The following is a 25,187-nucleotide window of genomic DNA, read 5'->3' on the forward strand; positions in this document are numbered from 1 at the left end:
ATGTTTTGAGACAGGGTTTCTCTGTGTGTAGCCCTGGCTGTCCTGGACTAGCTCTGTAGACCAGACCGGCTTCTAACTCACAAGAGATCCCCCTGCCTCTGCCTCCCAAGTGCGAGAACTAAAGGTGTGCACCATCACCCAGCTCCCAGCTCATTTTTTGTGTTGTTTTCTCCAAGATTTATTTTTATTTCTTGTGTGTGTTCTACCTGTGCTATATAAGTGTGTGCCTGGTGTCCACTTTTGGCCCACTGGTACCAAAAGGGGGTGGTTAGATTCTCTGGAACTAGAGTTACAGTCAGTTGTAAACCTCTGCTTATGTGGGTCCTGGAAGCTGAAGCCCAGGTCCTCTGCAAGAGCAGCCAGTGCTTAGACTAAGCCATTTCTCCAGCTCCTGGCCTTTCTAGTTTTTTTCTAAATTAATTAATTTTTTAATAAATTACAGTTTATTCACTTTGTATCCCTCATTTCCCTCCCAATCCTCATCTCCTCCCATGCCCCTCTCCAAGTCCACTCCTCCTCCCCCCCTTCCCTCTGATCCTAGCCTATCAGGTCTCATCAGGCCTGGCTGCATTGTCTTCCTCTGTGGCCTGGTAGGGCTGCTCCCCCATCAGGGGGAGCCTTTCTAGTTTTAAAGGGACTCAGTGCCTGAATATGTCATTGACCCCTTTTCTGGTCCTTCCTGTCTATGAAACTTCTACACTCCCAGCCAGCGAAGAGTAGGCGGCTATCACGCAGGTAGGAACATATTATGAACCATCTGAGAACTGGGGAGCAGGACCAGTATCTGCTGGACAGTCCTGTCCCAGCCCTGCTAGCTGTCATGAAGTCACATTGTCCCTTCCGATCAGCAAAGAGATGGAAACAAAGAGCATCATTCACCGACAATGGCAGTGAAGAGTCTTACAAACAGGCTGTAAAAAAGGCTTCTTTATTGAGAGCAGCGAGTGTAAAAAAACAAAAAACAAAAAACAAAAAAAACCATAAAACAAACAAACGGTAACAACAACAATAGAAGTATGAGGCCCCCAACTCCTCTAGAGCCCACCCATACCTCCCCATGCCCGCCCACCCCACGCTGCAAATTACATACAAAAGCCGCCCATGGTGCATACAAAAAGGGCGGGTTATATAAGTTTCCAAAGCTCCTGAACACTTCTTCATCTGCCAGGCACTTAGGGTGAGGAAAGGAGACTGGGGTCCGGGTTGGTGTGCACAAGCCTGTGGTGAGGAAGACTTAACCTCTGTGTCCTCCACAACTGGTCACACCCTCCCCTCCAGGTGGGACCCATGGGTCCTGTTGGTCCTGTGTGCCCAGAGTTAGCCTAGAACTTGAGAGTAGATTTGCTTATTAAAGAACTCCCCCAAACCTAGCTCAGCTCCAGCCCTGCCCTCCCCAGGCAACACCAGCAGATGAGTGGCAGAACTGGACCCGGCCAAAAGAAGTTTCAGGCCAGAGATCGGGGTTACCTGAGGTACCCATACTGTCCCTGATAAGGGAAGGGGTGGCAAAGAAAAAAAAAAAAAAAAAAGATGCCCAGCCCAAAGTCTTAGTCACCCGGCCTGGGTTATGAATCAGCCTCCCCAATGGCTAGGGCAAAGAGAAACACCTAAGCACTGCCAGCCCTCGGCAATTCCTGCTGTGCTTGGGCAGGAACCCCAGGGCCAAGGAGGACAGGGCTATCTTGCCCAACATGCTGCAGGCTCTCCTCAAGAGGTGCTCTTCCCTGTCCGTGGCGTCCTGAGGCACAGCCTGCAAGGCCCGCTCACTGCTTGCTGTCTGTGGGGCTGTCTCCCAGGGTGTTGGCGATCTCACTGAAGGAGGGCCGGTCCTTGGGGTTCAGGGCCCAGCAACGCTGCATCAGCCGGTAGAGCCTGGAGGGGCAGCCTTCGGGCTGCGGGAGCCGGGCCTTTCCAGCCTGCAAGTCTGCGGGGCAGACAGTGGGTGGGGTTAGCACAAATGTTTAGTGACTTGTCCACGCCTGCTGGAGCACGCAGTGCCCACAGCACTCGAGGACGGCTCTGCTCCAGGGAGTGCTGGTCAGTGATGGGTGGGCCCCACATCTTAAGGCATATGGCGGGGATAACCCTGCTCCCCAGTTCACTTGGTAGGAAGGGTCCCTGCTGGAGCTGAAGCAACCGTGATATTATCCAATTTATTAAAGATTCCAATAAATTAATTCTGTGTTTTGCAGAACTAGGGGTTGAACCCAGGGCTTCTCATATGCTGGCCAAGGGGTCCATCATTTTCCTACACAACCTGAGCCTGCTTTCTAGTATTTAAAAAAAAAAAAATCACTTATTTATTGATATTTGTGTGTGTGTGCACAGTCTGTGAGAATTGGTTCTCTCCTAACTTGAGGGTTGAACTCAGGTCATCAGGCCTGATGGCAAGTACCCCTCCCTGCTGAGCTACCTTCCTGGCCTGCGTTTACGTATTTTTAATAGCTGGAGAGGTCCCATCTTCATGATTCCTAAGGACCAGCCCTGACAGGGGAGATGGGCTCAGTAACCCTGGGCCTGCAGACAGAGGCGGGATGGGAAAGGTGGCTGTTACCTCTAGACCCATCCCTCGGGAACACAGCTGCTTACCTGCCAGCACCTCGTCATCTGCCTGCCCACCGTGCGGCATCTCTCCATGAGTGAACACCTCCCACATCAGCACACCGAAGGCCCAGACATCAGACTTGGTGGAGAAGTCACCTTCCAGGACAGCCTCTGGGGACATCCAGCGCAGAGGTACCCAGGCCTGGCGGAAGTGGTAGTATTCACTGCAATGGAGAAGCAACACCGGGGAGGTCACAGGGGGCCCAGGGCTGGGAGGCCAGCCTCTTCTCAAGCTGGGACTCCCATGGCTGGGTCCCGCCTTTTCCAAAGCTCACAGCACTCAGTGAGGTGTATGCTGTATGCTGGGTCAGCTCTGGATGTGGAGCCATCTGAGCGATGGCTTAACAGCTCCATTAGGAGGAGCTGGAGGGGTGAGGCGGCATTGGTTAGGAGCACTGGCTGCAATTCCACAGGTCCCGGGTTCGATTTCCAGCACCCGCATTGCGGTTTACAACCTTTGTGACTACATTTCTAGGGGCGTGAACTCTCTCGTGTGGCCTCTGTGGACACTAGGTACTGCACACACATGCAGATAAGACACCCATCCACATAAAATAATAAATAAAACAGTGAATGAATGAATGAATGAATGAATGAATGAATGAATACACCTGGGAAGGGTGTTGGAGAGATGGCTCCAGAGGTTAAGAGCACTGCTACTCTTCCAGAGGACCTGGGTCCCGTTTCCAGCACTCAGATGGTGACTCACAACCACCTGTAACTCTGATTATTTGGAAGGCTAAGGCAGGGGAATCATGAGTTCAAGGCTTCCTTAAGCTAGAGTGAGGTTAATGCCAGTTGGAGAAACTCGGCAAAATCCTGTTTCAATTTTTTAAAAATTGTTGGGGCTGGATGTGAGGCCTTGGGTTTGATCCCAACACTGCTAAAATAAATGAGTAAATAAATAACGAAAATACGAGTAGAAATTAAAAAGTAGAAAAAGGTTTTATTAGTCACCAAGCATGAGCAATAGTAGGACCAAAGCAATAGTCGGGCAAATTGGGGTGAGCTGAAACTGGGGAGACTGGGTACTCCCACAAGGGGGCATATATAGGCAACCTAGAACATGAGCTTAAAGGCTCAGGCTTCGGAGTAATAGTTCCCGAATTCAAAACCTCACAGAGGGAGCCAATGCCACAAGCACAGCTATGACATATACAGCATATACAGCAGCTATACAAATTCTCTCTCTGGGGTTGCAGACCTGCAGTGTCAGCACTGAGGGAGGCAAATGCAGGCCGATCTCTGTGAGTTCAAGGGCAGCCTGATCTACAAAGCGAGTCCAGAACAGCCAAGGCTACGCAGGGAAACCTAGCCTTGAAAAACAAAAACAACAACAAAAAAAATCTCACACTGATCCCTAAACCCAAACCAGCTCCAGGTTTATAATATTGGGTTGTTTTTTGAGTCTTTTTTGTCTTTTAGTTTTATAAAACAGGGTTTCTCTGTGTAGCCCTGGATGTCCTGGGACTCGCTCTGTAGACCAGGCCGGCCTTGAACTCAAAAGATCCATTTGTCTCTGTCTCCCCAAGTGTTGGGACTAAGGGTGTGCCCACCACCTGGCTCACAGCATTTTTTAAAATCACTACAGATAATCCATAGAACTTGGGAACACTTCTGGGCACCTGTTGTGCCTTTCGAAAGGGAATGGTTAGGCCCCTCTGACCACCCCTCCCCAACCCCCCTTTCAGCTGAGCTGCATCTGCCCTCTGCCCCCATCTCCCCCGGAAGGGAAGGGAGGCTCACGCTCCCCCCAGGCCCCTCTACCTGTTGTACACATCCTTGCTGAGGCCCAGCGCTGACACCTTCACCTGCCTCTGGGCACTGACCAGGCAGTTTCGAGCGGCCAAGTCCTTGTGCACAAAGCGGTTGTTGGACAAGTGCTCCATGCCCAGGGCCACCTGGGTACACAGGGCCACCTGGTGAGGGAGAGCAGCCTGTGAGAACAGCCCAGCGCTGGAGATTTAGAGGACCACCCACCCGTAACACAACCCTTGTCTGTACTACTCCTCGTGCCCCTGGAGTGCTACTTAGGAAACCCCGAACACAACAGCCTCAGCTGCCTTCTCCGGAAAATGGGATAAAGCACCTGCTTCATTAGGTTGATCAAAGGTTTAATGAAGTGAGATTAAGGGGCTGTGGAGATGGCTTGGTGGGTGTTTGCTGTGCAGGCATGAGGACTGAGTTTGGATCTCCAGAAGCCAGGTGAAGAGCCAACTGGGCCATCCAATCAGTGAGTTCAGTGAGAGACCCTGTCTCAAAAAATAAGGGTAGATGGATCTGGCCTTTAACCCCAGTACTCAGGAAAGAGAGGCAGAACAACGCATCAGTCAAATCCCCCTGGAGTTATAGGCAGTCGGTTGTGATGACACTCAGTGTCCTCAGTGCTGAGAACCAAACTGGCAAAGGCTGGTAGATGTCTAAGCTTGCCTCAAGAGTTCAAGGCCAGCCTGGCCTACAGAGAAAGCTCCAAGACAGCCAAGGCTAAACAGAGGGGAGGGGAAAAGGCAGACTCCAAGGGAGCCAAAAATTGTAAAAAACTGTTCTTGGAGAAGGGGTCACCACCACAGGTGGTCCATGCTAAAGAATAAAGTCACAGCACTATGACAGTACTTGAAAGATCCCTGATTTCGGGCTGGTGGGATGGCTCAGCAGGTAAAGGCACTTGCCACCATGCCTGACGACCTGAGTTTGAGATCTGGAATGTACACGGTGGAAGGAGAGAACCAACTTCTTCAAGCTATCCTCTGACCTCTGTATGCATGTGTGCATGCACAAAGACACGGACACATACAGAAATACCAGTCAATACACGTTTAAAAAAAACAAAAAAGATGCAGGACTGGAGAAATGGCTCAGTGGTTCAGAGCACTGGCTGCTCTTGCAGAAGATCTGGGCTCAGTTTCCACCACCTGTGTGGTGGCTCACAGCTGTCTATAACTCCAGGTCCAGGGGACCCGACAGCCTTCTTCTTACCTCCACAGGTACCAGGCATGTATGTGGTACACATAAATACATGGAGACAAAACGGCCATACACATAAGATAATGTTTAAAAGAAAAAGAAGACGCATGCTCCTATCACTTCTATCGCCTCATTTAAATGGTGGAAGCAAATAGTAGGAGACACAGGGACCCTTAGAGCATCCTACAAGGAAAAGGCTGTGGGTGCGGGTCAGCAGTAAAGTGCCTGCTGAAAAGAACGAAATTTCCTTGAGCCATCAAGATGCTTCAGAAGGCAGAAACACTGCCACATGAGGCTGAAGACCTGAATGATATCCCAGGAGCCTGAGGCGGAGGAGAGCCTGGCAAGTGTGGGCCACACTCTCACCAACATACAATAACTACTACTAATGACAAACTTCTGAACATTGTCATTAAACGCACACATGTCACAGAAAAGGGAGGCGCTCCCTTCAACCCTGGGAAATTGCTGGACAGGTAAATGGAGATGCCATCCACCACGGAATACAACCATGGAGGAATGAAAGTAAGATGGCGGCTGGTGAGATGGCTCTTGGGCAAAGGCAAGCCTCAGGGCTTGGAGCCCTCCTAAAGGTGGAAGGACAGAACTGATTCTGCAAAGTTGTCCTGACCTTCGCATACAAATACTAATCAAGTTTTTTTTTTTTTCCCCTCAGACTAGCCTGACAATACAGCTTGCATTGTCTTCAAAGTCTTGCAGTGTTTACGTCATAGTCTCTAGAGTGCTAAGCTCTCAGGTATGAGCCACCACACCTGGCTAAATCAGAATTTTTTCATTTTCAAGAATTTTAATTGTGCGTCTGTCTGTGCACGGGACTCTTTATTGATGTCTGTGCATGGACCTGTGTGTGTGTTTGTGGGTGGCTCTCTTCGTATGTCTGCCCGTCTGTGCCTGGTCTGGGTTAGAGGGCTGGAGCCTGTGAAGGTTGAAGGCCTCAGATCTCTGGAGCTATAGGAGGTTGTGAGTCACCTGACTGGGGTGTTGGGAACTGAATCTTTGTCCTCAGGAAGGGCAGGGAGCTCTCTTAACCTTTGAACCACACTTTCCAGCCCTATGTCTGGACCTCCAGAAGCAGTTCTCCTGCCTGATCTGAGAGCCTTTCTTGGAGGGTGAGGAACCCAGTTTCTGAAAACTTCCTCATGGAACCAAAGATGAGATGAAAACCATGCAAGACAGTGTGTGTGCAGCAAAGTGGTGCTGGCTCTCAGAGCACCTCCAGGACACAACAGAGGCTACCAACTTCCTTTCGGTCTGTCTTGTTCTCTCGGTCTGTCTTGTTTGGTTTCTGGACTCAGGGTCTCCGTATATAGCAAAGGCTGGCCTCAAACTCATTATGTACCCCAGACTCAATTTGGCCTCACAGTCACCCTTGCCACAAATGGAATACAGGCGCGGAACACCACACTCAGCTGTCCGCCTGCCTCTGTCCCTGTCCCAGCCACTTACCTTGATCCTCTGTCCTGAAGCCATCTCCTTCCTGCCATTCAACTACTTCCTGTCCTTGAGACCTGAATGCAAATGGCTTTCTCCATCAGGAAACCTTCTTTGTTAACCACAGCTGCCTGGCTACCTAAGGGCCTGGATGTCCTCCACATCTCTTTCTGATGCCTCCCACTCACTTCCCGTGTGGCTCATGCCTCGAGTCCTTCAGTCTGGGACGTGGAGTCTCCACACACCAGTTAAAGAAACCTGTTCAAGGCCATGGGGTGCTTGCTGCTGCCTTTGCTCAGAGCCACAGGCATGTGGGCATTTGCTCTCACCAAAGCAAGGACCGGAGCAGCTGCCTTCTCTGTGAAGCCAACGTGACGATACCAAGCTACTTGCAGGCTATAGAGCTAGGAAAAGTCACTTAATCTCTCTAAGCCTCAGTTTCTTGGTCCATGAAATGGGGCCAGGAACTGACTTCAGGGGCCTGCTTCGTACTTACATAAAGCCCGGCTCTAAAGCAGACATGAGAAACGGAAGCTTGAGTGTGGCCTTGCTTGCAGCCTATTCTGAGGGAGTCCCCCACCGTTTCGTGATCTTACCTTCTGTTTGGTGCTGAGGGGCTGTGACTTCAATTTTTCATCCTTGTTCTTGGAAATCCTCAGGAACTGTTTGAGGTCTCCCTGAGGGGAAGGGCCAAACGCCTGTGAGTGGGCTCTAAAGCACGAGACCAAATCGGCACTGCTCTCAAGAGTCCCTGCTAGGAGACAGTGAAGCCCTGACCCAAGTCAGTGCACTGACTGTGCACCCAGTCCTCAACCGGGTCGGCACAGTTCACTGGGATATGAGAAAGACCATATGGAACATGACCTCTCAACTATCGTGCCTACTCTAAGAGTCTCTGCCTTACACACACACACCCCACGAGCAGAAAAACACACAATGCTCAGAAGCACACTGAGGACATCTCCTCCCCTGACGTTCACAACAGCTGTGCAAGGACCAAAGGCACCAGCACTTAGCAAGGATGGGGAAGGCAGGGGTGAGCGTAGGAAGGATAACCTGGTGGACAGGCTGTCACCTGAGCCAGGAGAAGAAGTGGGTGAGGGGGGAAGAGGGGAGGCGAAAGGAGAGAAAAGACAGGGAGGGAGGGAAGAAGGTGGGAAGGAAGGAGAAAGGGAGGGAGAGGCAGGAAGGGAGGAGAGAAGGCCAGCCAGGTTCCGACAAGCTTGTTCTCATGCGGTGACAAGCCCTGAGACAGAAAACAATAACAAAGCAAAGAAAACCAGTTGGCAGGAGAACCTGAAGGGCATCCAGGCAGAGCGCAGAGTGAGAAGCCCCGGAACTTAGGACTGATCTCCGGAAAGATAGGAGAAACTAAACATAGGGAAAGGCAAAGTAGGTACCGGGGAGCCGGGACAGCAGGTCGCGTCTGAGATCACAGAAACCAAGACCTCTGTATGTCCTAACCCTGAACTCCTTCTCCCCCGGCACACCGCCCCATCCGTGTCCCTACTCCGTAACATACCAGGTCCACATATTCCAGAACCATGTAGTGGGGCTCAGCCTCGCGGCACAGCCCCAGAAGCCGCACCACGTTGGCATGGTTCAGCTTCCCGAACATCTCAAACTCCCTCCGGAAGTCCAGCTGCTGCTGCTCATCCTTGCTCTGCAGGCTCTTCACCAGCACCAGCGTCTCCGCCACACCTTCCTCTAAGCCCTGAGCCTTGGCGAGGAACACCTCCCCAAACTCGCTTTTCCCTGTGGGCACAGCTCCATGTTGGCAGAGGAAGCCACAGAGGGGGAGAGACGCAACCGCGGCCTCTCTCATACAGCACGAGGCTCTGCTGCGCCCGAACCCATTTAGGCAGTGAGCCATGTCTCCAGCCCCAAAAGTTCTGATATGCCTTAAAAAAAAAAATTCAGTACAAATCTGTAACTTCTCAAATTTGTTCGCTAGGGGGAAAAAAAAAAAAACTAACTTTAGTTCTTTTTTTAAAAGAACCACTTTCATGACGCATCAAGAAAATAATACTAGGGGACTGGAGAGATGGCTCAGCGGTTAAGAGCACAGGCTGCTCTTCTCGAGGTCTGGAGTTCAATTCCCAGCAACCACGTGGTGACTCACAACCATCTGTAATGGATTATAGATGTGTGTGGGACAGACATGCACAGTACTCATATACCTAAATGAGTAAATTAAAAAAAAAAGAAAATAGTACCATAGATAGGCTATAGAAATGATGCCGTGTGAGTGGCGGCTGTGACAACCTGAAGCCTGCCATCTCCAATATTTTAGATTTGGGGGACATCAGAACCACCTCAGGAGCAATGTCCCGCAGCAAAGCGGGGGCAGCTGTAGGCAAGGCCACATACCCAGCGTGGTGATGGGCTGCAGGTTGGCTCGAGGGAAATGCATTTTATCACCCGTGCTGTGGCGCTTGTTGGTGGCTGTGGGGCCAGAGCTCAAACTGGTCAAAGCCACTTCTTCCTGGATCTCTGCTGATGGCTGTCCATTCTGCAAAGGCCCACCTGGGAACAAGGGGTCGGATGAATATCCTGGTTATCCTGGTTACCACAAAGAGCTCAGTCCCCATGTCCTGTGGTGTGGTGTATCCCCTGTCTTCGTCTGCCCCCTCCACCCCTTGCTTACTGACAACTTGAGTCCAGTAATACACAAGATGGCTATTCCCACAGACAAACTGGTGGGGCTTGAGCGCTGGTTGGGCCAGGCCTTAGGGGGTGTCTGTTTGATACAGGTGAGGAGGTATGAAAAGAGCTTGCTGTGGGCTATAATCTCAATCACTGGCCTGAATGCCATATTCACACAAGTTGATTTTCATTCAACCCTTTGTGTATAAACGGGAGATCAATGATAGGGCCAAATGCTTTTCCAGAATGCCCAAAGCGAGTGGAGACCCAGCAATGCCTTCAAGGAGCTCCCAGTGGTGGGAGAGGTCGGGGAAAAGATGGACGGACAGTAGTTGGACCGCCCCAGGGGGTAACTACTGAAAAGATGTGTAACTGACACATGTATATGCATAGATAGCAATTGTATCTGTGCTTCAGTGTTGGGAGAAAAGGCTGGCCCAAGAGTCTCCCCTGAGGAAGTCCTGAGCCAGGCAGCTCAGAAGCGAAGGCCCTAAGAATGGGTCAGCTCCAGGCTTGCAGCCAGGGGAGTCAGCCCTAGCTCCAGGGCCCTCTCCAGCAGCTTCTGCTCTCTTCCTCCACAGCTGCCACGGGAGGGCGCTCTGTCCCCACGCTGGCCCACCTCCCCTTAAAGGGGGACCTCACCATTGAGGCACTCCATCTCTGGCTCCTCGCCTTCCGGCTGTTTCTGCAACCGCTTGGCTTTACACCGCTTCTTGCAGTAGAACATGAGGCCCAGTACGGCGATGATATAGGCTACAGCAGCGCCCACTGACAGCCCGATGGTCTGGATCATCTTGTACGGGGGAGGGCTGCCCGGGCCCTCTGCGTCCTCCATCACTGGCTTGTCTGACAGACACATGGAGAGGTCAGGACAGGGGCTACGCAAGCAAACCAGACCCTGCTTCTCTACCACGTCTCCCCAGTGACAACTTCTGGACACATGAAGACCTCCACATGCTGTGGAGACCGAGGAGCTGGCTGACTGTAAGCTAACGCTGGACAGGAACACTGGGAAGTATCTGGTTATCACTCGGCTCATTGCTAGTCCACCGGCTTTCAGTGGCCCAGGAGACCAAGGTCCCATAAGTCACTGCGTGAACTTCAGCTTCAACCAAGAGCTCTCACACTCCCATTTTCTATAAGGTACGTTACTAGGAAAACACTTCTGCTGAATGGAGAAGTTTGTGAACTTTCTTCCCCTTTAGTTCCTCTCGTCTGCAGCCACAGCCACAACTTCTCAAACGGAAAGAGACGGTTAGGGCAGGTCTGGCCTGGGCTGTCATCATCCTCTCTGGTCCTCTTGCATCCTGACCTGGTTCCCTCTTTGCCTATTCCAATTGCAATAGCTTGAAGGTTTTGTTTTTTCTTTTCTTTGAGACAATGTTTCACTCTGTAGCCCACTAACTCTGGAACTCACTAACCCTGACTAGCCTTGAACTCATTCATGGCAATCTTCCTGTCTTTGCCTCCAAGATCCAGGATTGCAAGAATGAACTGCCATGTCTGGTTTATAAGATCGAACCTTTTTTTTTTTTTTTTTTTTTTGCTTTGTTTTGTTTTTCGAGACAGGATTTCTCTGTGTAGCCTTGGCTGTCCTGGACTCATTTTGTAGACCAGGCTGGCCTCAAACTCATAGAGATCCACCTGCTTCTGCCTCCCTGAGTGCGCTGGGAATATATACATGCACCTGGCCTTGAGCCCTTTTTTAAAAATCCCTTTTATTTATGTGTATTACATGTGCCCCTGTGTTGAATGTGCCCGTGAGAGCAGGTGCCATCGGAGGTCAGAGGTCTTCAGTCACCTGGAGCTGGAGGTATGGACGGCTGTGGGCCTCTGATGTTGTATGCTGCTAACAGAACTTGGGTCCTCCAAATGAACATTAAGTGCTCTTAACCTCTCTAAGCCATCTCTCCTCTCCATCCCTAAGCTTGATCTTGAGTGTTTCCCTCCTAAAGGTCCACAGGGTTGAAGCTGACTCACTAGCCTACGACACTACTGGGCAGTGGTAGGACCTTCAGAAAGAGGTACCGAGTAGAGGAAAGCTAGGTCACAGCTGGGGCGTGCCCTTGAAGGGGAAATGAGGCCTGGACCATTCCTTTCTCTCTTTTGCCTTCCACTCAACACATGATAAAGGCCACGTCCTCTGCCGCATGCTCTGCGCCACCACGCGCTATGTTACCACAGCGAAGCAACAGGTCTCTACGCAGTACCGGGCGGAAGCGTCTGAGACCGTGAGCCAAAACAAATCTATTCTCTTTATAAGAGCACAAGGGAAGGACGCATCTTGGGAGACAGCTCAGCATCCCCAAGCCACCCAGGTACACACACCTTCGCTGTAGAACGCCGCCAAGCGACATTCCAGCCGGGAGCCCTGGACTGTGACGCCGTACCGAAGAGAACACCCCTAGGTGGCTCCCAGTTTGACTGTCTTCTCTATACAGGGTACCAGCACACACAGGACGAGAAAGGATTCTACCAGCTCCCACACGGGGCACCCTTTCCGGACCCATACCCACGACCAAGAGCGGAGCCTCCGTGTGCCTGATGTTACAGCTGTTGCCGGCGATGCAGGTGTAGGAGCCCGAGTCCTCCGGGGCCACGTCATGGATGACCAGGGAGCCGTTCTGGAAGATGTGCATCCTGGGAAGATGTGCCCAGGTCAGCAACGCTCACCTGGGCCAGCCCCCGGGGAGCCGCCACTGGCAGGAAAGGTCAAGGCTGGCTGGGAGGATGCCCTACCTGGGTCCTAGCTTGGTGGGATCAAGGATTCGGTCTTTGCCCTTCCACTGAATAAGCGGCTTGGGGTCCCCCTGGGCCTCGCACCGCAACAGCGCCGTGTGGCCCTGGTACACAGTCGTGCGCTCTGGTTCCACTTTGAAGGTGATGAAAACTGGACAGGAAGAGACCAGAGAGGACCGGGGAGTAGCGAGCAATGGAGCTGTCAGAACCCAGGTCATTACTCCCCAGACCCCGCCGCCGCCAGACTCTGGCTCCCGCGGCGCTCTGCCACAGTCGTACCTGCCACCGTGAGCTGGACGTGGGCACGGATCTGGCCCTGTGGCTCGTTGGACGCGATGCAGGTGTAGTTGCCAGCATCGTCTCGGGTCACGCGGGCGAAGTGTAGGGTCCCGGCATTGTCTGTCACCCACTCAGGGAGGCTGCTTCCATCTGCAGAGATAACCAGGGGGAATTGTGAGGTGGGCTAGAATTACATGGATGGCTGACTCTCTACCCCACAAGCCACCTTACTTGTAACATTTGTGACTGTACCACTTTTTAAAAAGAGGAATGAAATTTAGCTTATTTATAGTTTTAAGATTTATTTGTTTATTATGTATACAATGTTCTGTCTGCATGTGCACCTACACGCCAGAAGAGGGCGCCAGATCTCATTATAGATGGTTGTGAGCCACCATGTGGGTGCTGGGAATTGAACTCAGGACCTCTGGGCCCGAGTAACACTTCTTACTCACAGGAAAGTCCAAACCCAAAGCCCCGTTAGTTACTCACCCCACCCCCCACCCCGTTTCCCAGTCTCACCTCTTACAGACGGACAACAGTTCATTTGTGACAGACTAGACTTCTGAGCAGGCCAAGGCCTGGACTTGTCTCATCTTACTGCCTGTTACTCCTCATTCCTAGAACCAACTCATTCCTGACGCCCCATTCTAGATGCAGCTGGACCGAGTCTTCCTGGAAGAGGCAGTCCTCTGCAGAAGCTGCAAGCCTACCCTCACTCCCACGGCTGGCACAGATGTGAAACTGCTCAGTCTGGTGGGAACAGTTTGGCAGATCATTTAGGCGGTTATAAAAATGTGCACATCCTAGATATATAAAATTCTACTTCTGGGATTCTTTCCCAAAGGAAACTAACCTAAATCCAGAAAAATAAACCCCACTAACGTTGGGATTAGAGATGCAGCAGAGCAATAAAAAGGAGAGGATAACAATCCAAGTCTCTGACACTTGTAAAGGATAATTTTGAGAATCCAATTATGAGACTGTTACAACAGTGGAGACTGCTATTATATACAATATATAAAGACAAAGGAGAAATGATTAATAGTGTTAAACTGAAAACCTCGTAAGTGCTGGGTGTGGAGGGCTGCTTTAGTCCCAGAACTCAGGAGGCAGAGTCAGGAGGATCTATGTTTGAGGATAGCCTCGTTTACAAAGACAGCAAGTTCCACGTCAGCCAGGGCTACACAGTGAGACCCTGCTTTAAAAAAGTAACAGTGGGGGAGGGGAGCTGGAGAGATGGCACAGTAGTTAAGAGCACAGGCCGCTCTTCCAGGTCTCGGGCTGGACTCTCAGCATCCATAAAATCCATATGGCGGCTCACAACCTTCTCTAACTCCTGCAGCGTCAGTCCCACTGGACCTACTGGCCTCCAAGGCACCGCACTCACACAGTGCACAAACACACAGGGAGAACACCCCCACATACAAATAAGAGAAGATAAAACAACAAAAACCACACAAGCTCTGGGCACGGTAATACTTGTTAATCCCAGCACTCAGGAGGCAGAGGCAGGCGAATGCCTGTAAGTTTGAGGGCAGCCTGATCTACATAGTGAGACTGTCTCAAAAACAACAACAAAACAACAAAATGGTCAGATGTACTGGGACATGCCTATAATCACAGGACTTGGGAAGCTGAGGCAGAATGACCCTAAGGTTAAGGTCATCCTGGGCTGCATTAATTAGTTAATTAATAAAAAAATAAATGAAAAGTTTGAAAAAAGGACCAGGGAATGTAGCTCGATGGAGGCGGCTTGTCTAGCATACGTAAGGTCACAGGTTCGACCCCCTACTAATTCAAACAATAAACAAATAAACAAAATAAGTATCCCTTTGCTCAAGGAAGTGTAGTAAGTGAAAGGTGTATATATAATAAAGCTATTATGCAAGGGTAAAAGATTCAGATACTGGGTGTGGTGGCGCACATCTTTAATCCCCATGCTCGAGACTGCAGAGGCAGGCAGATCGAGGCCAGCCTGGTCTACAAAGGGCGTTCATGATAGTCAAGGCTCCACAGACAGACGTAAGGATGAGGGAGTTGATGTACACCCCCTAAACAGTGTTCGTCCAGGAATTCATGCTACTTCGGTGCTGGTGAAGAGGGGTCTGGACAGCACTGCCTTGACAGGCCACCCACAAGCTGCCTGGAGTGGACATCTCTGCTGACCAGTGCTGTCCTCGTGACCCCTCTGGGTTTTCCCTTCTCTCCTGGGACTGTATCAATCAGTCCTGCATTTCTGGTCCACCGACCCACAAACACACACACACACAGTTCCAGGTGCATGCTGGGTAACCCTGTCCCTCAGACATACACACATATATGCCCTAGCCTGTGACCCCCGGTACCTACCTGCCCGTACCCACTTAACGGTGGGCTTCTCCCGGCCAGTGGCTGAGCAGGGCACGGTGGCCTCCTTATCAAACTCCATGCACTGCTGTGGCTGTGGCGGTGGCGTGAACTTGAGTTTCTCTGGTTCAGTGGGGGAGGAGAGGAGACATCACTGAGACAGGAAGAGAGCCCAGGCCATCACCTCCCCTGTCACTCCCGGACAAGCCAGGCACTCTCCCAACACATGCCGACTCACCCAGCACCTGCACACGGGCCTGGGCCTCGATGCTACCGGCTGGGGTGCTGCTCACGCACCGGTACAGCGTCCCGTCATACACCTCCACGCTGTTGATGCGTAAGGTCCCATTCTTGGAAACCTCGAACCTCGAGTCCTGCGGGACACAGACGTGCCATCTCCCTGAGGGCAGCCTCCGGGGAAAGAGAGCTCCGGGGGTGTGCACTGAGGAGGGCCGTGGGAAACTCCCGTCCACCAGAAGGCCAGCCTTTCTCACCTCTGAGATAAGCATTTGGTTCCTGTACCAGATGACAGTGGGCTTGGGTGTGGCCTGTGTCAGGCAGTGCAGGTAGCCAGGTTTGCCCTCTTCCAGCTGGCTGTCTTGGGGCTTCTTTAGCCATGTGGGCACAGCTAGAGGGACAAGGAGAAACGGATAAAGCTGAACAACAGGTTTCCAAAACCAAACGTGTCAATCACAGAGCATTCAGACACTGGCACTCCTGAGTTCGGAACCCCCAGGGCTGCTGGGGTGACACCCAGAGGCCTTTCCAACATCTTCATTTCACCCATAGTAAACACCCAAGGTGTACTCCTCTACCCGTGGTCCAGCTGGGAAGAGCTAAGGTCAAGGAGGTAATGGCAACTGCCATTACAGAGGATGGGCAGCTGTGCTATGTAAGACTCCATCGCCAGGGGCTGGGCTAGGGCCTGAGGTGAAGAGCACTGGCTACTCGGCCAAAGATTCCATTCCTAGCACCCACATGGTGGCTCACAACCACCTGTGACTCCACTTCTAGGGGACACGACACTCTCTTCTGCCTCCACAGAGCCCAGGCACGCATACAGTGCACAAACATACGTGCAGAAAACACACTCTTACACATAAATCAAGTTAAAGAAACAAACATGTCACCACCCTGGTTCTTTTTCACATTACATCATAATGGGCCAGAGTTAGTGTTATAGTTTGAATGTGAAATGTCCCCCACAGAGCCAGCAGTCATGGCACATGCCTTTAATCCCAGCACTCGGGAGGCAGAGGCAGGTGGATCTTTGTGAGTTCAAGGCCAGCCTGGTCTACAGCATGAGTTCCAGGGCAGCCAGGACTACGCAGGGAAACCCTTGTCTCGGAGGTGGAGGGGAGTGTCCCCCATAGATAGGCTAAAGTGTTGTAAGCTTGGTCCTCATTTGGTGGCACTATTTTGGAAGAGGGTAGAACCTTCAGTGGAAGCTGGGGCCTAGCTGGAGCACGTGATCACTGAGGGTCTCCTTCAAAGTCACGGATGTCTTTGACGAACAGGTCTTGTTCCCAAACCCTTCCTCCTTGAACACTTCTCTGCTTCCTGGTCACGATGAGATGAGCAACCTCTGTCTCAGGCTCCTGCTATACCAATGTCCTGCCTCCCCTCAGACCCAAAGCAGTGGATCCAACAGAGCACAGAGCAAAACCTTTGAAATCATGAGCCGAACAGAAATCCTTCCCTTTCTACGTCACTCAGACATCCGTCATGGTGTGACTGATGCACTCAGTTTCATTTTAGCTAAATTAACTTCATAAATAATCTTCTCTATCATATGAAGAGATAACCCCATGTCCTTGACTCATGACACCTCCCCATGGCAAGCCAACTATCTACTGGCATTTCCGAATGGATAGCCAGAAAACTATACTCATTTCCCTCCAAAAACTGCAACCTAGCACTCTCTATCTCAGCAAGGAACACTGTTTTCCAGCCAAATGTAGAAGCCAGGAGTTCAGTCTTGACTTACTGTCCCGAGGCTAGCTCTTTTATTCTAAACAATTCCTACTTATTTAAGCTTTGAAATTGAACCTGAATTTAACCAACTCTCACGTCCACCAGTATCACCTCTGTTCAGGCTCACTCAATACTCCCAGGGAATACACTGTTTCTTTGGTTTGTTTGTACACAGGGTCTCACTATGCAGCCCTGGCTGTCCTAGACTCTCTATGTAGATCAGGCTGATCTAGAATGCACAGAGATCCATCTGCCGTCTGGAGTCCAAGTGCCAGGTTTAAAGACATGCACCGCTATGCCTTATTTATACCACTACTCTTATTTGTACTATAAAAAAATAAAAAGAAGTTTGGTTTTTATTCCCAGCACTCGGGAAAAAGAAGCAATCAGAGCTCAGATCTCTGAATTCAAGTCTGACCTCCATGGTGAGCTCCAGGCCAGGCAGGCCTATACAGCACACATGCAGAAGTCAAAGACGACTTGCTAGAGCCAGTCTCTCCTTTCACCACGTGGGTCCCAGGAACCGAACTCAGGTTGTCAGACTCGGTGGCAAGCACCCAGCCCACCACCTGACCAGCCCCGATTAAATGTTCTGGCCTTCTCGGCACAACCAGATTGGTCTGAAAGGCCAGTCTTCCACCTGCGAGCCGCACGGACTTCCCACCTGCCCTGGTGGGGCCGAGCGTTTACAGTGGCAGGCAGCCCTCCAGGCCCTTTCAGTTTTTTTAACGCGACAGCCACACATTCTCCATCAAGAGGCAGTCCATCCCTCTCCTTCCTGGACAACTGGGTGGCCTGACACTTGCCTTGCCTTCTAGAACACACGCTCACCTTCTTAGAATCCAGTTTCTATGTGAGGAAACCTGGCCTTCCCAGACATGTGATGGAGACTATCAGAGAGCAGCTGGGCACTGGGTGTGAGTTAACCGGCTGGCCCCCTGACAGCGCTGTGGCGTTCATAAGCCCTCAGAGGAGAATCCCACCACAGAAACCTAGGCATGTCCGCGGCCATTCCGAGCTACCGGGGCTGAGCAGCGCTTGCTATGAGATGGTGCGTAAGTGACTTACGTATGGGCTCACGTCCTCACTGCTCTCCTCTCAGGTCAACCTCGGCCATTCTCACCAGCATTGTGTTCAAAGGAAACCCCGTGGCCTCCTGTCTCCCAATTCACACACCTCCTCTTGGCCACGGCTCATCCGTAGCTTAAGTATCAGCTCAAATGCCACCTTCTCCAGAGGTCTTCCCTAGCCTCCCATTGACCCCTCCCCAACTCCCCACGTCCCCTGTTATTTTCTACGTTAGTTGTACTTCAACCTGAAGTTATGTATTTAGGGGGCCGTGGCTCAGTGACTAAGAGTGCTGGTTGCTCTTGCAGGGGATCTAGGTTCTGTTCCCAGCACCCACACGGCAGCCTATGATCGGCAGGAACTCCCTGGGAGGGGACCCCGTGCTCCCTTCTCGCCTCCGTGGACACCAGGCTTGCACTCAGATACTCAGGCAAAACAATCTCACACAGAAAATAAAGTTATTGAAATTCTGTGATTGCTCACCAAATTGTTTTTCACACTCGTTTTATCTCTCCTGCCAGCCAGAATTTAAGCTTCAAGGGGTGTGTGGAGTGTGCGTATCTGCTTTGCTTACTGCCACATTCCCAGGGCTGGGGACCGTGCCTGGGCATGGAGGGGTCACACGGCAAGTCTTTGCTCCTCAAGCGAAGTCTCAGAACTCAACATCCTCTGCCTCTACACAAACTAGCTCCACGCCTGACCCAGCGTGGCTTGCCTCCGATTTCCCAGGTCTCCTCAGAGAGTGCCCAGCACAGCTCTGTCACCTCATAATGAGCAACCAGGGCCAGCAGGTCCCAAATACAAACATGCACTAGCACGAGCTCCTGAGTTCTGAGTGTCCCAGAGGACCACCAACAAAGCAGAGGACCCACAGACCCTGACTAGGGCTGGCTGCGTGGCTCACACTTGCCTACACGTTAATACCCAAGCACACTGGGCACTAGCCAGCTGTGGGCTGTGGCTTGTCACCTAAGCCAGGTGCAAAACGTTATGCCCTCTGAGATGTCAGTAGTTTTTATTTTGAAATAGGGTTTCCTATAGCTGAGAATGTCCTTGGACATCCGATCCTCCCGGTTCGACCTCCTGAGTGCCCGGCTTCCCAGCTTATGTGGCACTGGGGAGCACACCCAGAGCTTTGTGCATGGCAGGCAAGTCCTCCACCAGCTCATCTACACCCTAGCCTGACTTCATTATCTTTACGGGAAGAATGTCCCCCAAATGTCTCATTTAAAAAAAAATTTAAGGTGTATTTATTTTACATTTAGGAGTGTTTTGCCTTCAGGTATGTATGTGGCCTGGTAGCTGTGGAGGTCACAGGAAGGTACCAGAGCCCGTAGAACTAGGAGTTGCCGAGTTGTGAGCCACTACCTGGGTGCTGGGAACTGAGGCTAGGTCCTCTGCAAGGGCAGCAAGTGTTCTTCACTGCTGAGCCAGCCCTCTGGCCACAGTAATGTTTCTTTAAGGAGCCGGCAAAGGGCAACGAACAAAAACAAAGAGAAAGAGAAGGTGGCTAGAGAGATGGCTCCTCGGGCAAGGCGCACGATGCTTGTGGACCTAGTCTGGAGTGCCAGGACCCACGTGAGGGAGGTCCAGGTGCAGGGGCACAAGCGTGCAAGTCCAGCTCCGAGTGGCAGAGACAGAAGGAAGGATCCACGGAACAGAATGGGCAGCAAGATCTGGGCTTAGGGAGAGGAAGGCCCCCAACACTGACCACACCCACAAGTGAACACACACACACACAGACATGAGAAAGAGAGAGGGAGCTCTTTCATCGCTAACATTTGACAGAGCTGCTGTAGCTCAGGGAGCATGACCCCAGGGTTACACTGTACATGGCGGGCAGTCTACAGACAGCTCTCCTCTGCGGTGAGGGGACCACTTTCGTGAGAGGGCCGTGTTCACTTCCCCCGATATTCCTCTCCCTCTGGCCCGGGCTCACCACTGTCAGGTGACCCATCCTCCCAAGGCTACAGAGCCTCAGTGTACACCAGAGAAGCTTCTAACCCTTACACCCAAACCCCAAGGCCTCCTAGGCTCACCCCCCGCAGGAAAAGTACTCACTGGCCACGGTGATGTTGACATCCTGTCGCCGCTGACCGGCCAGGTTGGCCGCGTGGCAGGTGTAGACGCCAGCATCGCTCTCAGCGATACTTGCAAAAACGAGCTCAAGGCCCTTCTGGTAGACCTTGCCATGGGCAGGGAGACGGACTCCGCCATGTTCCCACCACACACTGGGGGTAGGCATACCCTGGGGGGCTGGGCAGGCGACACGCTCCTCCCCGCCAGCTATGAACACCCGAGGTTCCAGGGGCAGCATGTCTTCAATCTCTGCAAGGACACAAGAGGAAGGTAACTTGCTTGGTTGCCTCGGGCATCTGGGTATGGGATATTTTCCAGGAAGTCCAGGCTCCCTCTGGCCACAATCCCACCTCTCTGCATCTCCTCCTTTCGCCCAGTATCCTCTTCCTGTCCCTGTCCTCTGAGATGCTAGCTAAGCCAAAGAAGGGTCCCAAAGCCCCAGGAGCCACCAACGTCAGCTACAGTGCCCACTTCAGCACCAGAGACCCACCTGCCAGGTGGAGCGTGGCTTGCAGGACGATGGGTGGGCCCCTCTGTCCCTGGCCAATGCAACGGTAGACTCCTGCATTCCGTGGCCGGACCTGGGTCAGCAGCAGAGAGCCATTGGCAAACACCACAGCTCTGCGGAGGTGAGGGGGACTGCGGAAGGAAGAGAGAGCTGTCTGGAAGAAGCGGCCCTAGCATGCAGCGGAATTTCATGTTGCAAGAGTCTGTGTTATGAGAAGGGAGAGTTTCGCCCCTGTATGTGTGCACGAGCGTGCGCGAGTGTGGGTGTCGGTATGTACCTTTCCTTTCTTGTTTTAAATTTTATTTTTATTTTATGTCTATGAGCGTTTGCCAGGGCGGATATATTTTCACCACGAACATGCGTCATGTCAGCAGAGGCCAGAGAAGGTGTCAGAGAACTCTAGAACTGGAGTTGCAGACGGCTATGAGCTGCTATGAGCTGCTATGAGGGTGCCTGGAACCAACCCAGATGCTCCACGAGAGCAGGAAGGGCTTGTAATAACTGAGGCATCTTTGCAGCTCTTCTTCTCCCCCCCCTTCCCCACCACAGGGCATCACTATGTTCTCCTGGCCGGCCTCAAACTCACCCAGATCCTCATCTCTCTGCCTACTGATTAAAGCTGTGCACCTTCACATTGGTAGCCCCATTCCTTCCTTTCTTTCTTTTTTTAAATTTATTTTTTTAGTTTTTCAAGATAGGGTTTTTCTGGGTAGCCCTGGCTGTCCTGGAATTTGCTCGGGCTGCTCAGGCTGGCCTCGAACTCACAGAGATCTGCCTGCTTCTGCCTCTCAAGTGCTGGGATTAAAAATGTGTACCAACATCACCCAGCTCATTTTTTTAAAATTATTTTTATTTTTTGTGTCCAAGTGTTTTGCCTAAATGTATGTGTGTATACTGCATGCATGGCCTGTGCTTGTGGAGGCCAGAGGAGGGGATCAGATCCCCTCAAATTGGAGTGACAGGTGGCTATGAGCTGACAATCAATCCTGGTTCCTCTGGAAGAGCAGCTGGTGCTCTTAACAACTGAGCTATCTCTCCAGGATGGCTTCACACTTACTGTATCACCCAGGCTGGCCTTGACTGCACCTAGAGTGGATGTGTGTGTGTGTGTGTGTGTGTGTGTGTGTGTGTGTGTGTGTATGCACTCGTGTGCAAGCCAGAGGTGGATGTCAGACGGCCTATCGCTTCATCCTGCTTTATGACACAGGGCCTCTCACTCAGGAGCTTACCATTTCAGCTCTGTCTGGCCAGCAGATCCCCAGATCCCCATCTCTAACCCTCAGCACCGGGTTACCAATGCACACTGCCACACCTATCGATCTTACACAGGCACTGAGGATCTGAACACAGGTCTTGATGCTGGCTCGGCAATCACTTTACCTACCTACTAAGCTCCCTTCTCAGCCCCGACCTCAGATTTTACATCCTCCCAGCCTCATCCTCTTAAATGTTGGGATTATGGGCACGAGTTTTCATGCCCCGTTTGCTGGTGTGTTTTCCAACTGCAAGAAACTCAATTTTGCCAGGCTTGGTGGCTCACACCTGTTATCCCAGCACTTAGGGAGGCAGAGACAGGTGGATCACTGTGAGTTCAAGGGCAGCCTGGTCTGCAAAGCGAGTCTAGAATAGCCAAGGCTACAAGAGAAACCTTGTTTTGATAACAAACAAACAAACAAACAAACAAAAAACCACCTCAATTCTGGGGAAGGAAGGTGGGACAAACTGAAGTGTGGGAAAAAGAAAAATATACAAGCAGCACCACCTCTCAGTAGACATCCCAGTTTCAAGGACAAGAGCCTCTTAGCCACATCAGATGACCTAACGATGTCCTAGGACTAAAGCCTCTGACCTAGGGAGCCATGCGGATACCACAAAGGCGTCCTTTCGTCTCCCAGAATCCGGGCAAGCATCCTGATAGGGCAAACCCTCCCCAAAGCTCTCAGAGACACCTGCTTCCTCCTAAGACGTACGTTCGGCGCATGACGGTTCCACCTTAGATCTTGCTACTCGGATTGTGAGCACACAGCCCCTCCCCCACCCCTAGCTCCTCCCTGGTGGTCTGAGCTTTCTTAGCCGCTCCCACAGCTCTTTCCCTAACCTTTCCAGCGTTTTCTGAAACAGCCTGGCCACTTAGGGGGTTGCAGATGGAGTGCAGGCTCCGTGTCTGCAGCAGGTTGGCTGACTCAAGCTCTGTGACTCAAGCAGGGGTGCCTGCTCTCCCATCCTGGATGGCCCACTCGGGTAAGAAGAGGAGGGAATCAAAGTACAACCACGCCATGTCTGCATCCCAGACACTGGACTCTTTCAGCACCACCAGAACATTCTGCTGCCATCTGCTGAAAAATCTGAATAAATACAAGTTCATGAGGGACCAGCCTGAACTGAATCTCTGAATCCCCAGAGGTCTTACCGGCTGCGGTTGGTGATGGGGGTTTCATCCTCAAAGACCCACTGCAGGCTCGGGGGTGGCTGGGCTGAGAACTGGCAGTGAAACATGGCCTCCTCGTTCCTTGCTACAACAACGTCCTGAGGCGCCAGCACCACCCTGGCAAAGCTTTCATCTGTGGCAAGAGGAAAGCATGGAGGAGGAGGTGAGCAGGCAGGGCAGTGAGCCCCCGGGCAGCTCCACCTCCCCTCTTCCGGCCCCACAACAGGCTCACCTGCGATGCTCAAGGTGAAGTTCTGGCTGCTGCAGGCTTGGCCAAAGGCATTGTGGGCACAGCAGGAGTAGAGGCCGCTATGTTCAGGACTGGCCGGCCGCAGGGTCAGGTTCCTCTCCTTGCTGCTGACTGTGTGGGTGCTCTGATCAGAGAGGGCGGTCCCATCCCGGAACCACTGGTAGGTAGGCCTGTGGGGCATGGGGTCGGGGTCACAAGCAGAGAAAAAAGAAGAGAGAACCAGCCGTCTAACTGGACACTCAACAGTTTACAAGGGGAGGAATGGGGGCCTGAGGAGGGGAAGCAGTTTGTAAAAAAAAAAGGGCAAACATTAGTTCAGGATAGAAGAAGAGTCCAGATCTCTCAGTTCCAAGAGTCCAGGATCATCCTGTGCAGTGTTTACCCTTCTCCAACCACCAGAGGCTGGTGGGGACATTGGAGGGAATGGGAGGGGGTGGGGAGCACTGGGGGCTTGGAGGCAGTGGTTACAGCATGAAGCAGACACCTGCACAGGCTCAAGGACTTGGGGCGACGTCCCTGCCTGTACCTACCCCACCCTCCGTGGCTCCTTACCTAGGGTGCCCGTCAATGTGACAGCGAAGTGTGACCTGGGTCTGCGGCTGGATCTCAGCTTCCGACGCCGGGTGCTTCAGGACCACGGGACCCGCCTCGATCCCTGGAGCAGAGGCCACGGTTGCAGTGAGCGAAGGGCACAGCGACGGTGGGAAAAGTGGAGGGGTAGGAGGACACCACGGAACCCTCCAGAGCCGTAAGCACTGTGAAGCTGCTACCATGGGTGCCAGGCACAGAGCACATGCCTGTACCCGGCAGGTCAGACTTAATTCACACCAAGGACTTTGGTGAAAGCCTTTGGCAGATAGACGGGACATTGACTTGAAGCGGTTGGGGAGCTTGGGAAAAATGAACGATGCTTTGTATGGGACCCTGGGTCCAATCCACAGTGAAGAAAAAAGGGATGGGAGGCAATGTGGGGAAGAAGAAGACGGAAAGGCAGAAGAAAAGTGAGGAGAGGGAAGGAAGAAGGGAGGAGGCTTCTTTCTCTTATCCACATAAGTAGTACCACAATTGAATTCTATATGGCCCATTCAACTGGCAATAGGGGAAACTGAGGCAGAAGGCTACCAGGACTCAGTTGCTGAGTCTGGTGGATGCACCGGGCACGGTACCCTCCCTCCAAACAGGCTCTCACATTTGATGTTGAAGGAGGCATTGGCACTGCGGACTTCCTCTCCAGTGATGTTATCCCGAGCCACACACTGGAAGGCGCCAGAATCCTGCAGCCGATCCACAGCCGCAAAGCTCAGGCTGCTGCCCTGGGCAAAACGGCGCTCGGTGTCCTGGACAGGCACCCCATTGAGCAGCCAGTACACCTGCACTGGGCCCGGGCCTTCAACTTCACAACGGAGCAGCGCCCGGCGCCCTTGCAGTGCATCCTGGGAGGATGGCTCCTTGATGAAGACAATGGCTGCCTGGGCACCTGCAGAAGCAGACACGGGAGGCGAGGGGTCAGGAGGAGAGTTCGTCTCCATCCTAACACAGAGGGGAAACGGGGCTATGGACACAGCTGGTCAGTAAACACAGGTATGAAGAACAAGGCTACAGCTGGAAAAGTCCACGGAGGAGCTCGAACTACTGGACAATGCAGAATCCACAGACAAGGGGCCTTGAGCTCTGAGGATACGCAGGACAAATACACGAGATATGACTGTGGCATATGTAAATGCCAAGTGGATGGTGTGGGCAGAGATGGGGAAGGGAGCCCCGAGGTCTGGGTGGCGACTGATTGCATCAGGCTTCCGCAGAGAAGGGCCCCAGGCCTACAGGACCAGATCTTAGGTCTTGACTCT

The 25,187-nt window shown here is 52.2% G+C and overlaps 1 protein-coding gene across 1 annotated transcript in view; it reads right to left on the reverse strand.

The window, feature by feature from the left end:
* Window positions 1-926: 926 nt before the first annotated feature.
* Window positions 927-25,187, reverse strand: part of Ptk7 (protein tyrosine kinase 7 (inactive)) — a 60,984-nt gene continuing 36,723 nt past the window's right edge. Inside the window, exons 2-20 of the mRNA XM_055613031.1 lie at window positions 24,530-24,817; window positions 23,893-23,995; window positions 23,323-23,510; window positions 23,073-23,223; window positions 20,645-20,793; window positions 20,137-20,403; window positions 15,528-15,661; window positions 15,272-15,407; window positions 15,037-15,156; window positions 12,685-12,834; window positions 12,406-12,556; window positions 12,179-12,306; window positions 10,309-10,512; window positions 9,391-9,546; window positions 8,543-8,775; window positions 7,617-7,697; window positions 4,372-4,523; window positions 2,590-2,768; window positions 927-1,924 (exon numbers count right to left, since the gene is read on the reverse strand). Coding sequence (XP_055469006.1) covers window positions 1,764-1,924; window positions 2,590-2,768; window positions 4,372-4,523; window positions 7,617-7,697; window positions 8,543-8,775; window positions 9,391-9,546; window positions 10,309-10,512; window positions 12,179-12,306; window positions 12,406-12,556; window positions 12,685-12,834; window positions 15,037-15,156; window positions 15,272-15,407; window positions 15,528-15,661; window positions 20,137-20,403; window positions 20,645-20,793; window positions 23,073-23,223; window positions 23,323-23,510; window positions 23,893-23,995; window positions 24,530-24,817 — 3,131 coding nt within the window. The 3' untranslated portion in view covers window positions 927-1,763. The remainder of the gene's footprint in view (window positions 1,925-2,589; window positions 2,769-4,371; window positions 4,524-7,616; window positions 7,698-8,542; window positions 8,776-9,390; window positions 9,547-10,308; window positions 10,513-12,178; window positions 12,307-12,405; window positions 12,557-12,684; window positions 12,835-15,036; window positions 15,157-15,271; window positions 15,408-15,527; window positions 15,662-20,136; window positions 20,404-20,644; window positions 20,794-23,072; window positions 23,224-23,322; window positions 23,511-23,892; window positions 23,996-24,529; window positions 24,818-25,187) is intronic.

This window comes from Psammomys obesus, unplaced genomic scaffold (genome assembly GCF_907164565.1).
Source record: "Psammomys obesus unplaced genomic scaffold, mPsaObe1.curated_primary_1811, whole genome shotgun sequence".
In the NCBI taxonomy this organism is placed as follows: domain Eukaryota; kingdom Metazoa; phylum Chordata; class Mammalia; order Rodentia; family Muridae; genus Psammomys; species Psammomys obesus.